A 17,310-nucleotide genomic window follows, 5' to 3' on the forward strand; every position below is an offset into this window, starting at 1 on the left:
CTAGTTTTAGTAAGTTTCTAGTTAGTTTTAGTTATTTTACGTAAAACCTAAGTCACAAGTTGGTAGTATTAGATTTAAGTTGGCGTATCCCCTTTCTTTCGGCCCAAGGGTTTTAGGGCAAAGGTGCCGGAAAGCATCCACGGTGCCCTACTCACACATGCCAGATCACGCGTACGTGAGCTCGTGGAGTTTCGGAAAGTCGACAAAGGCAAACTGACGCATATCCTCTTTCTCGATTCTCCGAAGCTGCCCGAAGTAATTTCGGACCGCCTCGTGGGAGACGAGAGAGAAAGGCTCACATTTGCCTTCTCGCTCTTAACAACTGAAATCCGACCTCCCATCAACGGCATACGATTTGGATTCTCGACTACCCAGGCATTTTTACTTTCCGACCTATGTGTGTGCACATAAGCAAAGTACCCATAATGAAAAAAAATTTTGTAAAATTTATTTTACGGAAATACACGTTTTAAGACCCCCTGTCATATTTTAATTATTGAAAAAAAAGAAATTTTTTTTTATTATTCCTATGTATAAGCGTACATATGTATATTGTTGCGACGGACTGAAGATGCATCGTTGCGGCAACGTGAAGGCTGTTCCGCAACGATGTGAAGCTGCCCCTTCGAACGAGCGGAAGCAAGATCCCGTACCTTCCGGTTGCCAGAGGAACCGGCAACGATTTAAAAGATCAGAACTACGAGAAACCTCGTAGTGAGCGAACGTACGAAAAGTGCCCTGTCAAATAAAACTTCTTGTTCATTAGTTTGAGTTTCTAGTTTTGCGTTAATTAGTTACGAGTTATTATGAGTTGTACAAGAAACACCCCGTCTTGGCGCAACAATATGTACTTTTCAAATTTCCTACAGGCCTCTGCTGACCTCTGCTGACCGCTGTGCTGACTACTCCTGATACTTCTGACAACGTATAACGATTACTACTTGTTACTGCTTGCTTCTACTGGTCTCTGCATGCCTCTGCTGGCCCTGCTGACCCCTGCTAACCCTTCTTGATAACTTCTGACATATTATATATACAGGGTGTTCGGCTACCTATGGCAAAAATTTTAATGAGCGATAGTTCCGCGATAGTTATAAAGTTCCGCCTGTAGAATGACAACCGGCTAAACAGCTGCGTTCGCGCGGACAGTTGCGGCAGGCCAGTGCTAGTGGTTCTCACGCAGCATGAAAAATTCTACTTACCGACATTATCGACAGCCTTAGATTTTTGTCCACTTATGGGAATGCGAACACCTTACGTTGAATAAGATTCAACCTGTCTTATGAAAATCCAGAAGGGCATATCAAAACTCGCCCGACGAGATTTTCACAGAGAAAGGGTGAATGCCAGTTCCAATATACAATTTTGTGAACAAAAATCACCCACACGCGATTATACACGCCCCACAATTGTCCACAGTGTCCACAAGTATCCACAAATAATCCTTTCAAGCACTAACCACTATGCAATTAAATAAACACGCACCGCGATTATGTTATTCGTGAATGTCTACGTGATGTGTATCACGATTCTTCCGAGTTACTTACGAATAAAACTATTATTAATTTTTCAAATACACTTCAATTTAAAAATGTAAACAGGAATTTAATAAGTAGTCGCTGATTGTTTATATTACTATATTTCTTACATGCTACTTAATACATAACTGAATCAAATATGTCTAAAATGTGTCGCGTGAAATAGCTTGACTGATACTGTTTTACGACTGACTAGCTGGCCGAACACGTGCCGATGCTGCCCTCTGTCTCCGTTGTGTGTGAGAGAGATAAGCGAGGCGAGTGACGTAGAATCGGGGTCCTGTTCGGTATTTGTTTCTCTGAACCTCGTCGATCGATGGCACAGACACCTGCTAGTATTGTCACAGACGAGATATATGAATAGACCTTTCACCTTATGGACTTTCGCGGCCGAATCTGACTGCCATACCGACCTGAAAATTCGGAGCTGATTTTAGCGGCCTCTTCTCATGGATGGCGGTTAGTTGAGAAACTAGGCACTGAATTAGTATTGATGGGCAGCCAGCTGAGTGTGTACGTAAATACATGTGAGTTGATTATGGGAGGGATTGGAAAAGACAGTGGAGTATTATCAGACGGCAGACCCGTGCCCAAAGGGAACTGCCCCACCACTCACACACACTAATGCCAACCACCTTGTATATGAGTTCTGGCGTTTCGTATAGCTTCGTAGATTCGAGAAAGGCGGCGAATGTCAGTCTATCCTTCTTGCTCTCAACACAGCTGAAATTCGATCTCGCATATTCTCGAGCCGAGATTCTCGACTGCCTAGGCATTTTTGACTTTCCGACCTGCGTAGGCATATACAATGTATAAGCAATATACCATAATGAAGAAAAAATTACAAAAATTTGTTTTTACGGAAATACACGTTTTAAAACGATAATATTTTATGAACATATTTTAACCCTTTGCACTCGGTTGCCCCTCTGAGGGGACATGAAAGTTTATTAGTGATTAAGGAGAATGAACTGATTTCACCGCAATTTTTTAAGAAACACATGTTTTCCTGTACTTTCCTATTAAAATGGGAAATATTCTATTAAAATGAGAAATATATCAGCCGTTTTTACGTTGGAAGTGGAAGGATTGTCGAGGATGGTCAGAGGCGTATGATCGGATTCAAACACGTGGACAATAAACGTAACTATATAAACTATATTGTAAGGCGTCGGGAAAAGGCGAGGCCCAAGTCGAGGCGCTGGCAAGGGACCGCGTCTGACCTTCGTCCGTCAGCACCCCCACCCCTACCGATGGGGGAAGGCTGACGACAAAGGCGAGAGTCTAGGCCCAGGACGGAGTCATTCGTTTTTCCGACGCGGAAAGGGCCAGAATAAAATATAGTTACGAATACCTTGCGTAGTTCATTGTTTCCCAATTCCCTTTTTCGCGTTCTGTCTAACAATATTATTTAATGTTTACTAAAATTATTTAACATAAAGAACATAAAACGTAAACGTAAAAAACTATAAACGTAAAATCGAAACTTCATTCAAAGTCGAACCATTCCTATTGCTATCTTCGTTATAATCTAAATAAATTAACGTTCTTTGTCGGACAATAGAATGAATAATAAGCTATATATTCCAAATGTAGGCCAAAGAAACCGGGACTGCATTATTTATTCCGACAGGAAAACACCAGGAGAAAGACGTCAAACAACATTTTATTGTGAAACATGTATAAATCAACCTGCTATGTATATTGGGAATTGTTTCAGAATTTACCATACCATAGAAAATTATGAGAAATAAATTTTTATTTTGTATTGTAAATATGTGTTCTTCAATGTCCATAAATACATATAAACCAAATTTCAACACAATGCCTTACTTGGTTCCAAAGTTGTACCATATAATATCACGACTCAAGGGTTTTCGTTTTCGCGAGAAAGTAGCGTCGAGTTGCTGATAGCTAACGTCCGAAAAGGTGCCGAGTGCAAAGGGTTAACTATTAAAAAAGACATTTTTTTACTATGCTTATGGACGTGCGTTCATATATTTATACTATTAATACGATTGAGTCTAAACAATCAAATGAATTTCAATGTAATTTTACATTAAGTTTTGTGTTCTCATTTCAAGGTTTGATACCACCGCTCGGCCTTAGTTTCCGAAATTTTTCTTCACAAATATCGCTGTTATTACAATGAATTCTATCTACACTTACGTGCCTGTTATATATATACGACTCGCCGATTGTTGACAAAAAATCTGCAGTATGTATACGACTCGCCGATTGTTTATTGTTTCTATAGATACATCGAGGCGGCCGGCAATGAATGCGTATAACAGCTGTGCTTAAAAACTCGATTTGTGTAGCCGGCCGCCTAACGGCGGCCACGCATTCATTTTCTATTTCAATTTTCTTTATTGATATTATCAGAAGTGGGAAAGATTTCAGCCATTATTTCGACAAATTTAATTATTAGATTATTAGCATGATATTGTCGACGGAAGAAGAATTCACCTAAATAGCCTACATAATGTATTTGGCGAGTTCAATACTTCAGAATATTCGAACTTTTGACAACAATGCAGAACTAGATTTAGCTCGACACATTATACATTATTTGTCGTCGGTTGTCATGCCGACTAATACAAACAAGAGAAAAAAGCAACGATCGTGGACTGATGCAATGCAGAGCCACAGATATGTACATATAGACAGAATTCATTGTAGTAGTAGCGATATTTTTGAAGAAAAATCTCTCAAGAAAAAGTTGCTCAAAATGTTGATTTCTACAACATATTCAAAAATCATCGAAATCGGTGAGACCCGGCCTTTTCTAAATAATTACCTCATTTTCTTTCAATAATTCTCCATTGCAAAAATTCTACAGTATTCTTACATTTTTTTATATTTTAAAATTTTCCCATGTTATTAGAAAGTAGATATACAACGAAAGTTATACAATTTATAGTTCCTAGCATGTATAACATGTATATGTATATAACGCATGGTCGCTTCGTATGGAAAGTCAATGAATCTTCAAAAAGCGCCCAGGTCCGATTTCGAGAAATGTAAGGTCTGTCAGTCACGATGGCTTTAGTCGTTTACTGACGATTCGAACGGTTGGCGATGCCAGGCTTGCTTTCGAGAAATGTAAACGACGTCAGCGATGCAAGAGCGAGAAGGAAAGCGAGTATCAGCCTGTTCTTCTCGGCTCTTCCGAAACTCAACGAGCTCACGTACACGCAATTGAGCATAGTGTGCGAAAGCGAGGAATGAGGAGTTTCCGGGGCCCCGATGCACAGTCTGATTAAACTGATTTCGAGTCGCAAATACGTTTCTGCCGAGTTATTTTTTTAATAAATGATGTATTACAATTTAAAATAAAAAATAGAGAATTTGCGGTGTACGTATCAATGAAATACATCCTTATGAATTTTAATAATCTTGAAATTTTTAAATACTCTTAATCGATTGATTTCTCCAATGAAATTAATCGATTAATGTCCAATGATGGACCCTACAGCTTTAATTCCGTTAAAAAATAATAAAATTTATGTAATTTTATTTTCTGTCTCACTTCCTCTTGTGTTAATTTCTGAATCTGTTGATAACGTAGCGAGTGACACGAAAATGGTAATGGGGTCCCGGGACCCCAGAAACTCCGGCCGAAAAATTACATTACGTGAAACGTCTATTCATATATCTCGTCTGTGGTATTGTTACATTCTTCGACGTGAACGTAAATCGATGCGAAAATTTCATTTATCTTGCGATTCCTTTTTACATTTTTAAATTGAAGTGTATTTGAAAAATTAATAACAGTTTTATTCGTAAGTAACTCGGAAGAATCGTGATACACCTACACGTAGACATTCACGAATAACATAATCGCGGTGCGTGTTTATTTAATTGCATAGAGGTTAGTGCCTGAAAGGATTATTTGTGGATACTTGTGGACACTGTGAACAATCGTGGGGCGTGTATAATTGCGTGTGGGTGATTTTTGTTCACAACATTGTGTATTGGAACTGGCATTCACCCTTTCTCTGTGAAAATCTCGTCGGGCGAGTTTTGATATGCCCTTATGGATTTTCATAAGACAGGTTGAATCTTATTCAACGTAATGTGTTCGCATTCCCATAAGTGGACAAAAATCTAAGGCTGTCGATAATGTCGGTAAGTAGAATTTTTCATGCTGCGTGAGAACCACTAGCACTGGCCTGCCGCAAATGTCCGCGCGAACGCAGCTGTTTAGCCGGTTGTCATTCTACAGGCGGAACTTTAAATGTTAATAACTTTGCAACGAAGCCTCCATCAACAAATTAGTATTCTTGATTTTCGTCTTATTTTGGCCTCTACTATCGCTCATTAAAATTTTTGCCATAGGTAGTCGGACACCCTGTATATTAAAGCTTTGTATAATGTAAATCTATGGCAATAAGTGATATAATTTCAGAGAATTCTATGTGTTCTCATCATTTCTACCTTTCTCTTCCTCTCCAAATCATTCCCTTAGTTATAAGAAACCGTTTTTTCATTTAAAACTGAAATCCTAAAGTGCCCAGAACATATCCAAAATGCTGGTGACCTTCACCCACTTTTGAAATTGGGTCAAGGCCATCCGCATTTCCAAAGTGTCCGGAATTTTTCTAAAATTCGAATGGCCTTGACCTTGGCCCACTTTCGAAATTGAGCCAAGGCCATCCGAATTTCCAAAGTGCCCGGTCTTCCCCCCAAAATTCGAATGGCCTTGATTCGGCCAAATTCGGATTTCCAAAATGTCCGGAATTTTTCCAAAATGTTGGCAGCCTTGCGAAGAGGTAATACGTATCTTATAACTAAGGGAATGATTTGGAAAGGAAAAGAAAGGTAAAAGATGATGGCAACACATAGAATTCTTTGAAATTATATAATTTATTGCAATTGATTTACATTATACAAAGCTTTAATACATATACATATATCATCTCAGAAGTTGCCAACAAAGGTCAGCAGTGGTCAGCAGGGGCCAGCAGCGGTCAACAGAGGCCAGCGGAGGCTGGCAGAAGTCAGTAGTAATTGTTATATGTTGTCAGAATTATCAGGAGTTGTCAGCAGCGGTCAGCAGATGCCAATGGAGGCCAGCAGAAGCTTAGTTAATTATCCCAAAACATATCGCGGAAAATCATTATTAATTTCTGCAACATTTGATTCTTCTTTTTTGTTCATATTATAAAAATAAGAACACTTCTTATTGAAAAATGCTACAGCGTACACGATACTGGCAAAGAGTGGTGTCTTGATTTTAGTTGTTCAAAAGAGAGGAGGCAAATGTGAACCTTCTTCTCTCGACTCCCACGAGACGGTCCAAAATTACTTCGGGTAGCTTCGAAGAATCGAGAAAGAGACCATGTATCAGTTTGCCTTTGTCGACTTTTCGAAACCCTACGAACTCACGTACGCGTGATCTGGCATAGTGTGAGTAGTGTAACCGGTGCTCAATCTGGCACCTCTGGGGCTACAGAGGCTCGAGCTCCCTATATTGGCCAACAAAATTTATTATCTGAATTTTAATCGTTTCTAGGGATTTTTTATTAGTTGGCAAATATTGATCACTGAAAACTTTAATATTTTTATTTCTATTTATAATTTATAGGGGTTGGATTCTCAAATTTTCGAAATTTAGACTTTTCTTCACGATTTTATATTAGTCTGTATCCTCTTTGAACTACTCTAGATTTACGACGAATCTTATAATTCAATAAGTAAAATAAGTAATTACCTAGCCATCTCATTTACGCATTAATATACATACAAAAGAAATATGTTCGATGAAATTTTTTTCCATTAAATCCTAACTGTATTAAATTGTAAATTATAAATTCCACGTTACTTCAACCCATCACCTATTGCTTTTATCTGATACTGGCTCTGCAGTCTTCGCTTAACTATGGCAGCCGTAAGTGTTGAATGTGGTGATTTTCTAGAGTTTCAGGTATTTCTATCGTAAATGAATATAACACAAAGGACATTAAATATCAATTTTCTCAATTTTAATTAAATTGCATTAACTAATATTTGATGAATGGTACTTTGTATTTTTAAAATGTTACCATTGTGTATCTTCAATTCAATTACTGTTATTAAATGGTTTACATAATATTTTGTACAATTAAAGAACATTTGAGTCAAAAAACTTTTTGGGAATTAATATAAAAAGAGTCTGATTTTAACGTATCATTTGTAAAACTAATTTAAAAACTCGAGTTTAGGTTAAGTTGCCACATGTACGTAAAGAATTGAACTTGCTGTAATATTTTGTAATCATATGCATATATAAAATTGTTATATGTATATGCATCTAGGAGTACGATGTAATAATACAAATAAAAAGATATAACATATCGTATTAATTAATTAAGATATTTTGTTGAATATTTTTTACATTATTTAAACTACAAATATTTCTTTTCTTTCAGGATTCATTGCAAAAGATGCGACAAATCGATGACAAAATTATTTATATGTTGAACACAACAATTCCAACAGAATCTTTTAAAAGCCAGATTGATCCTACTGTGACATGTAAAGATTTATTTGAACAAATTCAATCAGGTCATAGAAAAAGGGAATTAGCTATTACAAGATGTTTAAATGGCACAAAGGAAAGAGTAAAACACTTAAGGAACCAGAGAGACAATGGTAATGAGAGTCCACAGCTTCTTAAGACATTGAGGAAGGAGCAAAGTACTTTGCGATTATTACAATCAGAGTTAAATGTCGAAGAGGTTGTAAAGAAACGTACAATTCAAGTATATTACGAAAGATGCCGTAGTTTTTATAAGCCACCAAACATAACAACTTAGTATTGTATTATCAACAAATATTTCAAATATGTCAATGATTTACATGGTTATAAACCTAACTGCATTTATAGCTATATAGGTTATTATAACCTGACCGTAATCACGATAATATGTAATTAGATACGTTAATTATAAATATAGTTAGTTACTGCATTAATGAAATAGTAATTACATAAAGTTTGTTATTTGTGAAAATTACCATTAAACCATCTTTTCATAATTTCTTTATAATGTATTATAATTATTTTTAATCTATCAAAGTTCTATATATAAATCATGGAAATGACAAAAATCTTTGAATATACAGTAGTGCCTACTTAAATGTCCGCCGTTATCCCTATCAATTTTTGGAAGCCAAGCGACCGGTCGTTATCGATACATTGTATATATGGTTTCGAGTGCCTGCTATTGTATCTCACTCGCACTTACCCTCTTTTCTTATCTCCGTTGAATTTTGAGAAGCAACCATACCCACTAAAACGAGCGCGGACATTTAAGTGGGCACTACTGTATTTAAATATAAGATCGCGATTTATTGACTGAACATTTGAAACTTGCTTTAATTAATATACATATAAAGTATATCTTAAAATGTTAAAACGATATATATTACAATTTAAGCATTTATAAAAATATTTTATACAGAATTATATTATTGCTAATTTGAAAACACTGTTAAGATAAAAACTATTTTCCATACGAAATCAAAAAATATATTTGAAATTTGATATACTATTCACTACATGATAGCTATTTATTAAAGTTTTAATTTATTTAATATATCACTAAAATATTGCTTCATCGCTATTTAGCAGCTTCAGCTTCAGCTTTAGCTTTAGCTTCAGCTTCAGCTAATCCTTTTTGTCTCTGTTCTCTTACCCAGTTCATTTTATCTGATATTATATGCCTTCCAGATGCTATATCTCTCTTTCCATTCCAAACAGAAACGATAAACCCAAACAATGCAAAAACTATTAGGTAATTACATACACGAATTCTTGCCTTAGTATGTGCTCGTTGAATACAATCATACCTAATTAATAAAAAGTACATAAATAATACTTAGTATATGAATTCTGAAGGTGAATAATTTATTCACACTTTAAATGTGAAAATTGCAATTTATCTGAACTGCATCATAAACCATAAATATTTTAAACTATAATATACTGTGAACAAGAAGCCTCGATATGAGCATCTGTGTGTCAATATATTTACTTACGTTACTTGGTTTGGGATTTCATCTATACTAGAATAACGTTTAACCCATACTAGTATTTTTTTATCCATAGCAGTTGGAGTGTGCATATGACTGTGCACTGAAGTACATAAAAAATATAAAATCGAATTTGTTTTGTCATGTATTTGACTTAATGTACAAAAAATGCACAGAATATATCTTACCTTGAAATTCACTGCTTTCTTGATTTTTGGGCTTTGATGATTGATCATTCGGCTTTGGTGTTTGATTACTAAGTGATGGAGATTTATTTCTACTCGTAGAAGTAGAATGTAATTGACTACTTCTTGGCAACTTAAATTGCCTTAAGAATAGCGAACGAAACATTCTACAATTATTTTAAATTTTTATTTACAATGTAGTTAGTATTGTCTAAAATTATGTATTTAAATTTTATCTTAATGTAATCTAGTTCACAATACCACTTAATTTATTCTAACTTACTCTACTTATACTAAAACCATTAAAACTTTTAATCATTTAATTTGCAAACTTTTTATTCTAAAATGTATTAAAACTAACAATTTCTAGATTGCATCAATAATTAATATTTTACAAATGCACGCACATAATTTTAAAGAATTTATATGATGTATGAAACGTTCAGATTTATCCTATCATATGATTTTCGTAGGTTATATACCTATAAATAACACATTTGACAAAGTACCTAGAGGTACAGCTGATAGTTACATATTAACCTTGTCCGAATAATTTTATAAAGACGTTATTGAAGTTATTGAAAATTCAATTTTATTTCTGCATTGTAATCAATTCTTCTTTGACACATCCGTTTCAAGCACCTTGATGTTATCCAGGCACACATTATCAATTTCACAAAATGTAATTACTTACTTCCGATGATAGACACAGATCAATATTTGATAACAAACTGTATCTCTCTGCCGCTATGTGTATACTGATGCGCCAGGCACTGAGCTCTGATACTTATATACTCTTTCACGGACACCAATTACAGTAGTGCCCACTTAAGTGTCCGTACTCGGGACCGACCGCGGTCGTTTAAGTGGGCATGGCTACTTCTCAGAATTTAACGGAGATAAGGAAAGAGAATAAATGCAAGTGAAATGCAATAGCTGGCACCCGAGACCTCGTATACAATGTATCGTGGACATTTAAGTGGACAAAAGTGCAGTCACTTAAGTAGGCACTACTGTATTATGATTTCATGTGTTTGTAATATCCCTATTTTACTCACATTTTTAAATTTATCGTATGTTGCTATAGTCTATTTACATTCAAAACTTCTTAATTAATGAATTATTTCATTAAACTAAGTATACAATTTTGAACAGTTTAAAAGGAATTATTATATGGGGACAATATTTCTAATGACTTCATCTTTCTGCTCAGTGTGCAATTTAAGGAAATTATAAAATAATAATATCAACCTTCCAATAAAATTTATAATTGATATGTGTTAAAAACAAAATATTTATTATTATATTTAATTTGAATGAATATTACATAGTTCGTAAAAGTCAAATGAAACTGTCGTATATGAGGAATGAATTTTTTGGAAATATTTCATGACGTTACATGATCCACTTGATAATAGTATATGATTTTATAGCATCGTTATGTGCAAGATATCACGTAGGAAGTATGGATTTCTCCGAATACGGTTATTGACCTCTTCACGCGAGATCCTTTACCATACAGCAAATTCCAGCACAGAGTTAATTCGCTTATGATATTGTTCTTAGCTTTCACTGTATGCACGTAATCATTAATTTGTCAAGCTGTTTCAAATATCTAAGAAAGAAAACTATCTTTTCGTGCCTATTTTATTATATAGTATGTTAAAAATGATATTTTTTTATACATAGCATGTTGCCATCCTTAGTTCTTTTATATAGTGATTTTCTAAATTAAAGCTTATGCACTTTGAAAGCTTTTACATCGTCTACGTTACGCCGATTGATTTGGCAACGTGAGTGCTAACAAGAATAGTAACGACGTCACTAAAACTGTTTACTAACATCGAAGCAGCGTCCATATTTTTGTTACGCTGCTATCGCGCATATGTTTCGTATGTTGTGTTGTATTATGGTCAGCTCAGTAACTGACCGTCAATTAAATAATTGTACGTTAACTCTGATTTTATATTTTTATCAAAATGAAGGTGAAAATGTTAACAAGAAATCCGGATGAACATATACGAGAAACGAAACGTGATATTCATAAAGGTTGGTTGTATTTGATCATACATATATAACCTTTGAAATAACATTAAAGTGTTTTTGAAATATTCAACATTAATATATCAGTTACTAAGTATGTACATTATTTGTAGTTCCTAGGAACTATGATCCAGCACTGCATCCATTTGATGCAGCAAGAGAATATACAAGAGCATTAAATGCCGTAAAATTAGAAAGGGTATTTGCAAAGCCTTTTGTAGGATGTTTGGAAGGTCATAGAGATGGAGTGTCCACTTTGTGTAAACATCCTTTCCAATTATCTACACTTGTTAGTGGAGCTTTTGATGGAGAAGTAAGAGAATGGAATCTTACTCATAGAACTTGTGAACGTTCAGTTTTGGCACACGATGGTATAGTACGTGGAATTGTATTTGATGTAAATGCTGAACATTTTATTACTGTTGGCGATGATAAAACTATTAAAATATGGAAAGCAGAAAGGCCACCGTACGGCGAAGAAGATGAACCTATAAATACAATTCTTAGTAAAGTAAGACTAAAAGGGTCGAAAGAAAACAAACTCATTTTATTCCAGATAATAAGTTTAAAATTATGAATATTTTATAGACTATTATTACTGGAATCTCTCATCATCGAAGACAGCCTGTTTTTGCAACATGCGGCGAAGTATGTAATCTTTGGGAAGAAACTAGAAATGAACCAATTAAGACATTCAAATGGGGTGTTGATAGCTTGTATGACATTAAATATAATCCTGTTCAATCAAACTTATTTGGTAAAAATTATTGAATATTTTATTATATAATGGAAAACATTTTACTTCAGAGTTCTAAATATTCATTATTGTTTTACAGCTGCTTGTGCAAGTGACCGTAGTATTATTTTATATGATGCCAGAGAAACAGGTCCTTTGAGAAAAGTGTGCATGAAATTAAGGACTAATAAACTATCTTGGAATCCTATGGAAGCTGTAACTTTTACATGTGCTAACGAAGACTATAAGTAAGTTTTTGAAGAATACATTATGTAATAAAGTGGTTTTACCTTCAGGACTTTAATAGTTTCTGAGCTATTAGGTTTGGGTTAGGTTATGTTTTATTTCTCTATCGGAAATCTGATCGACGACGATACAAAAACTGGAACGCAACAAAGATGTTGCAATTTCTTTATTAACATTCTAGAAACTATTTAAATGCTGAAGCAAAAATTTTATATTTGATATTTCCCTTTCTCTCTCTCTCTCTCTCTCCTTCGATTTTTATGTTAATCAATCGCGGATGTCATTCGAAAGAATATTTTTGAAAGAAAAACTTTGTAATGAAGTTTCGATATTTTCACTTCAGTTTATATACTTTTGACATTCGTAAAATGTATACTCCGGTAAATGTACATAAGGACCATGTAGAAGCTGTAATAGATGTGGATTATGCACCAACTGGAAAAGAATTTGTATCTGGTAGTTACGATAAATCGATTCGTATTTTTGAAGTCGATAAAGGTCATTCTCGAGATGTTTATCACACGAAACGTATGCAAAGATTGACGTGCACCGCTTGGTCTCTAGATAATAAATACCTTCTTAGCGGTAGTGATGAAATGAATATTAGAGTTTGGAAGGCAAGGGCGTCGGAAAAGCTGGGTGTGGTATGTATAATAATTAAAATAATTTCTTATTCATTTCCTTTTTCCATTTTGTTAGTATATATGAAAATATTTAACGTAACGTGTTGTTATAGCTGAAACCTAGAGAAAGGGCAGCTCTGAACTACAGCGAAGCATTAAAAGAAAAGTTCGCTGCACATCCTCAGATTAAGAGAATTGCCCGCCATAGACAGGTTCCAAAACATATTTATAACGCTAAAGCCGAATTACGTACAATACGCGAGAAAAGCAGTCGGAAGTACGTATTGTCATCTATACACAAAATTAACCTAAAATATGCATATTCTCCATTAGAATATTTTACCGTGTACGATTATTTTGTTGCAGAGAGGCCAAGAGGCGCATCCATTCCAAACCGGGAGCGGTACCTTTTATTCCAGAGAGGCAGAAACATGTCGTCAGACAAGACTTATAATAATGAAATATTTTGTCACAGTACTACAAATTTTTGTACAAAAGTAATGAAAATAAAATTTTTCCCTGTTAAATTTAAATTTATATAAACTATCAACAATCTTTTAAAATAGCATTGCATCGTTTACAGCCATATTTCTATTAGCAACTTTTAAATAAAACTTGTAAAAGTCGAATATACAAAACGTAAGAATACAAGTTGTTTTTTTTTTTGTTGAATGGTAGTACACATGATATTTGGCCTTTGTTCGAGATATAGTGATGCCTCGGAAATTGACCGGTTGTTGTCCTCACCAGTTCCTGGAACTAGCTTTCCGATTGCCCCGGCAGCCAGGTATGTTTGTGTTTTTAAATCTACGCATTATTTTTTAGAAAGAAATAATATTGTGGCACTACTTTATTGCGAGTAGGAACTCGGGAAATTTGTAGGAGGATTGAAAAAAGGAAAGGAGGGGGCGCGTTTTGTCCGAGCTTGCTAGCGGATTCATCAGTAAAAGGCTTTCTAGCAGGCCCTACCTTAGACGACTGGGATATTAGGAAGTCGGTCGAGTGCTTGCGAGAGCGCGAACCCTCTGGTGGCGAGCATGGGAGGCGACGCCACAATATTATTTCGGACGTGGTGCTAGTTTATAGACTAAATTATATTATCTTTATTTATTGTTTATTGTAATAAATAATTTTATTGAAATTATACAACGCATTGCTATAATGATTCGTAAAACGTTACAAACTTCAAGCAGTGATTAATGGTCTCGCTTAGCGTAGATTACAACGATTAATTAATTTTCCTTTCATTTTCTTTGCGCGTTTATCATAGCAGACGTTAATCAATTTGGCGACACAAAGATTTTCCTGTATCTTCCTTTCGATGTCGAAGTACAATGAATGTCCGTAAACTAACTAAATCCATGTTGAAGTTTTTTTTCTCTTTATTCTATGCATTTTCTCGAGGATGACGATAAGCGATTTGTCTTCGCATTTTTGCTTACTTTACTCTTTGAAGTCCGCATTATAGCTGTTATGCGTTCGGTCGATTCGGTTTAAATAAACGAATGTAAAACACATTTATCGATTTGTTAAATTCTAGCATGGCAGGGAGTGAGTTGTATTCAATTTTATACCAGATACTTGAACGCGCGTAAACTTCTTATTAAAATATTATTTTATCGGTTATCGGTTACTATCTGTCTTATCCACGTTGCTTCGTAGGATAAATTGGTGGCCGTTCGTGTAATCTGATTTGATGCGTTTCGTATTAATCGGGGGAGAAGGGTGGCTAGTTGTCTCGATGAGTTTCCTTTCTATCTTATTCTGTATATTGAAAAAAAAAAAAAAAAAAAAATTGAAATGTAGGAGTTGCATGAAGTGTTTGCTTATGGCTCTATGTTCTTAGGCATACAAAAAGCGGCACACATTTCTCCGTTTCGCTTGTCAATGTCGGTCGTGATACGCGTATTGTAATTTTTTTTGTATTTTAACCCCTTCCTTCTTCTTAATTATTCACTATGCGCACGCAAATTCTGTACAAGACTAGGTGAGTCGAACGATTAAATTACCACTGCAAAGTCATTTTCTCCAATCGGCCTCGATGCTCTTGGAATTCTACGTCTCGTCAGTGTTCCAAGGATACAGTCCATTCTAACGCTGCCGTTGAGTTCGTTTAATTAAATATAAGTAGTATGATATAACAATAATTATAATTTATATACATATAAACACATGTACATTAATTTCGGAACACGCTGTTTAGTCGTGCGAAACGTTATTTGACAGAACCTTAAAAATCTCGTTTCTCTTCTTAACGGTCGATCGAAAATCAGCGAAAACATAATTGCAGCGTCGATGTATTCGACTAATTCAAAATTATACATTCAACGCGTTACTCATCCCTGATAGTATTTCAACAGTAAATTTCAAGCCACAGTATCATTTCTAGGTAACGATCGTCGTTGGTTGATGCAACGTTGCCGGTAAAACTCTCTTTTTTTTTATTTCTAAATTAAATGCGACCGTATCGTGACACCAATACAGTTTCACGAGATTCATTCAAAACGAAATCCATTCAATAGACATTCACAAGTAACATTCAAAAATATACTCATCTCATTCTCGCAATAATTGTTCGTTTCGCGTAAAAAATGCTGCAAACTAGTCATTCATCGAGATTTCCTTTTGCAGAGCTCGCGTGTCGTGCAGGATATGTTAACGCCTCTAAGATATTTCGTGCCAACGAATACACTCGTGGCCAACTAACATATTCGTTGGCATTTCAATTCAAAGTGAAATTGTTGCCAGACGGTCTCTCCCGTTGCGCCTTAAGAGCAAACTCCGCGAATCGATCTATAAAATAAGGAATCGGTTTCCCTGCTGTGCGTCCTCCGACTTTTTGATTCGCTGTCGTTTCCGTTAATAGTACCTTACAGCTATCGACGACTTACGAAATACGTATCACCACGATGTGTTTCGTTTTCGAGTACAGAGTGTGTGTATCGTTGCGACACGCCTGTCGATCGTCAAGAAATTCCCCAGCTTGTCGATCGTTACGAGCGACACAGAATTCAAGATCGAACGCGCACTTCCTCGAGATTTCGTGAATTCCTCCTGTCTCCGAACGCGTCGTGACACCCAGGTGTGTAACCAGGTGTACAGGTTCCATTCGCAAAGCGTAATTCAATTCAGTCTCGTATGGTCTCTCGGAACGTGTAAGCTTCGAATCGATTTTCTTCTTTACCGTATCATTTCGATTCCCTAGAGATTTCATTCTACACGTTCAAGTCAGCCATCATCTTCCGGAAGTCGGCTAGGGTATTGTAATCGGGATCCGAATCGATGTCCGCGAAGTCTTTGTTGGAATCGCTCTTCACGAAGCTAGGATTGTATCGACTCAGTGACAATGGGCACGGCAGTAATTCAGGCATCACGGAGTGGTGAGTAATTAGGGCAGTGAGCGTCGTGAACTCCTTCGTGAAGCCCTGAAACACAAATTAAAGAAGCACGATTATTACCAATGTCCGTTATACAGGGTGCTCACCTGGGGAAAATTTTAATAGGAGTTTCTAGAGGTAAAAATAAGACGAAAATCAAGAATATCAATTTCTTGTCTGAGGCTTCGTTAAAAAGTTAGAGAAACATTTCTGGCCATACATTATATTTCCAGTAAGGAATTTTTTTCTCGAAAGTGCGTAGGATTTCGGGGGTTTGTCTATTCACAAAAAATGATTGTAATTGATCCCCGCAACCAAATATAATTTTTTTAGAACGATTTGAAATTTTTAATTTTGTCGAATTTGTCTACCTTCCTGAATTTTTTTCTCGAAAGTGCGAAGGATTTCGGAGGTATGCGTATTCACTAAAAATGATTCCAATTGATCCCCACAACAGAAAATAATTTATCCAGAACGATTTGAAATTTTTTTTTTGCCAAAAAATTTCAGCACCTGTCGTTTTTTCTTAATAATACGTTTTTGATT

At 35.5% G+C, this 17,310-nt stretch overlaps 4 protein-coding genes across 8 annotated transcripts in view; 2 read left to right on the top strand and 2 right to left on the bottom strand.

Moving 5' to 3' along the window:
• Window positions 1–7,334: 7,334 nt before the first annotated feature.
• Window positions 7,335–8,346, top strand: LOC122404493 (protein MIX23). Of its 3 annotated transcripts, none has more exons than XM_043408491.1 (2): window positions 7,335–7,431; window positions 7,952–8,346. In XM_043408491.1, the coding sequence occupies exons 1-2, from the start codon at window positions 7,423–7,425 to the stop codon at window positions 8,336–8,338; spliced, it is 396 nt and encodes a 131-aa protein (XP_043264426.1). In that variant the 5' UTR covers window positions 7,335–7,422; the 3' UTR covers window positions 8,339–8,346. The 3 variants fall into 3 exon arrangements, with proteins under 3 accessions (XP_043264426.1, XP_043264417.1, XP_043264435.1); XM_043408482.1 differs by having other exon boundaries at window positions 7,385–7,467; XM_043408500.1 differs by having other exon boundaries at window positions 7,427–7,560.
• Window positions 8,286–10,576, bottom strand: LOC122404477 (UPF0389 protein CG9231). 3 transcript variants are annotated; one of them, XM_043408450.1, is made up of 4 exons: window positions 10,434–10,576; window positions 9,743–9,906; window positions 9,561–9,657; window positions 8,286–9,371 (listed from the first exon to the last, which is right to left on the bottom strand). In XM_043408450.1, exons 2-4 carry the CDS (start codon window positions 9,903–9,905, stop codon window positions 9,143–9,145), a joined length of 489 nt encoding a protein of 162 aa, XP_043264385.1. In that variant the 5' UTR covers window position 9,906; window positions 10,434–10,576; the 3' UTR covers window positions 8,286–9,142. The 3 variants fall into 3 exon arrangements, with proteins under 3 accessions (XP_043264385.1, XP_043264403.1, XP_043264393.1); XM_043408468.1 differs by lacking the exon at window positions 10,434–10,576 and adding an exon at window positions 10,280–10,410; XM_043408458.1 differs by lacking the exon at window positions 10,434–10,576 and adding an exon at window positions 10,249–10,397.
• Window positions 10,577–11,623: 1,047 nt separating this feature from the next.
• Window positions 11,624–14,174, top strand: LOC122404528 (DDB1- and CUL4-associated factor 13). The gene is made up of 8 exons (XM_043408567.1): window positions 11,624–11,788; window positions 11,896–12,293; window positions 12,371–12,539; window positions 12,619–12,766; window positions 13,108–13,408; window positions 13,501–13,664; window positions 13,754–13,884; window positions 14,066–14,174. The coding sequence occupies exons 1-7, from the start codon at window positions 11,719–11,721 to the stop codon at window positions 13,839–13,841; spliced, it is 1,338 nt and encodes a 445-aa protein (XP_043264502.1). The 5' UTR covers window positions 11,624–11,718; the 3' UTR covers window positions 13,842–13,884; window positions 14,066–14,174.
• Window positions 14,175–14,699: 525 nt separating this feature from the next.
• Window positions 14,700–17,310, bottom strand: part of LOC122395962 (tensin-1-like) — a 134,497-nt gene continuing 131,886 nt past the window's right edge. Inside the window, exon 8 of the mRNA XM_043394016.1 lies at window positions 14,700–16,812. Within this exon, the coding sequence (XP_043249951.1) occupies window positions 16,603–16,812 (210 nt within the window). The 3' untranslated portion in view covers window positions 14,700–16,602. The remainder of the gene's footprint in view (window positions 16,813–17,310) is intronic.

This window comes from Colletes gigas, unplaced genomic scaffold, assembly GCF_013123115.1.
Source record: "Colletes gigas isolate AHSC1104 unplaced genomic scaffold, ASM1312311v1 Colletes_gigas_Sc00001, whole genome shotgun sequence".
NCBI lineage: Eukaryota > Metazoa > Arthropoda > Insecta > Hymenoptera > Colletidae > Colletes > Colletes gigas.

Coding starts and splice junctions, on each gene's coding strand:
- LOC122404493 (XM_043408482.1), top strand. CDS start 7,423: ATGGCAGCCGTAAGTGTTGAATGTGGTGATTTTCTAGAGTTTCAG. Junction 7,468..7,951: donor GTGATTTTCTAGAGTTTCAG/GTATTTCTATCG, acceptor CTTTTCTTTCAG/GATTCATTGCAAAAGATGCG.
- LOC122404477 (XM_043408450.1), bottom strand. CDS start 9,905: ATGTTTCGTTCGCTATTCTTAAGGCAATTTAAGTTGCCAAGAAGTAGT. Junction 9,658..9,742: donor AGAAAGCAGTGAATTTCAAG/GTAAGATATATT, acceptor TATGTACTTCAG/TGCACAGTCATATGCACACT. Junction 9,372..9,560: donor GAAATCCCAAACCAAGTAAC/GTAAGTAAATAT, acceptor TTTATTAATTAG/GTATGATTGTATTCAACGAG.
- LOC122404528 (XM_043408567.1), top strand. CDS start 11,719: ATGAAGGTGAAAATGTTAACAAGAAATCCGGATGAACATATACGAGAA. Junction 11,789..11,895: donor GAAACGTGATATTCATAAAG/GTTGGTTGTATT, acceptor CATTATTTGTAG/TTCCTAGGAACTATGATCCA. Junction 12,294..12,370: donor TAAATACAATTCTTAGTAAA/GTAAGACTAAAA, acceptor AATATTTTATAG/ACTATTATTACTGGAATCTC.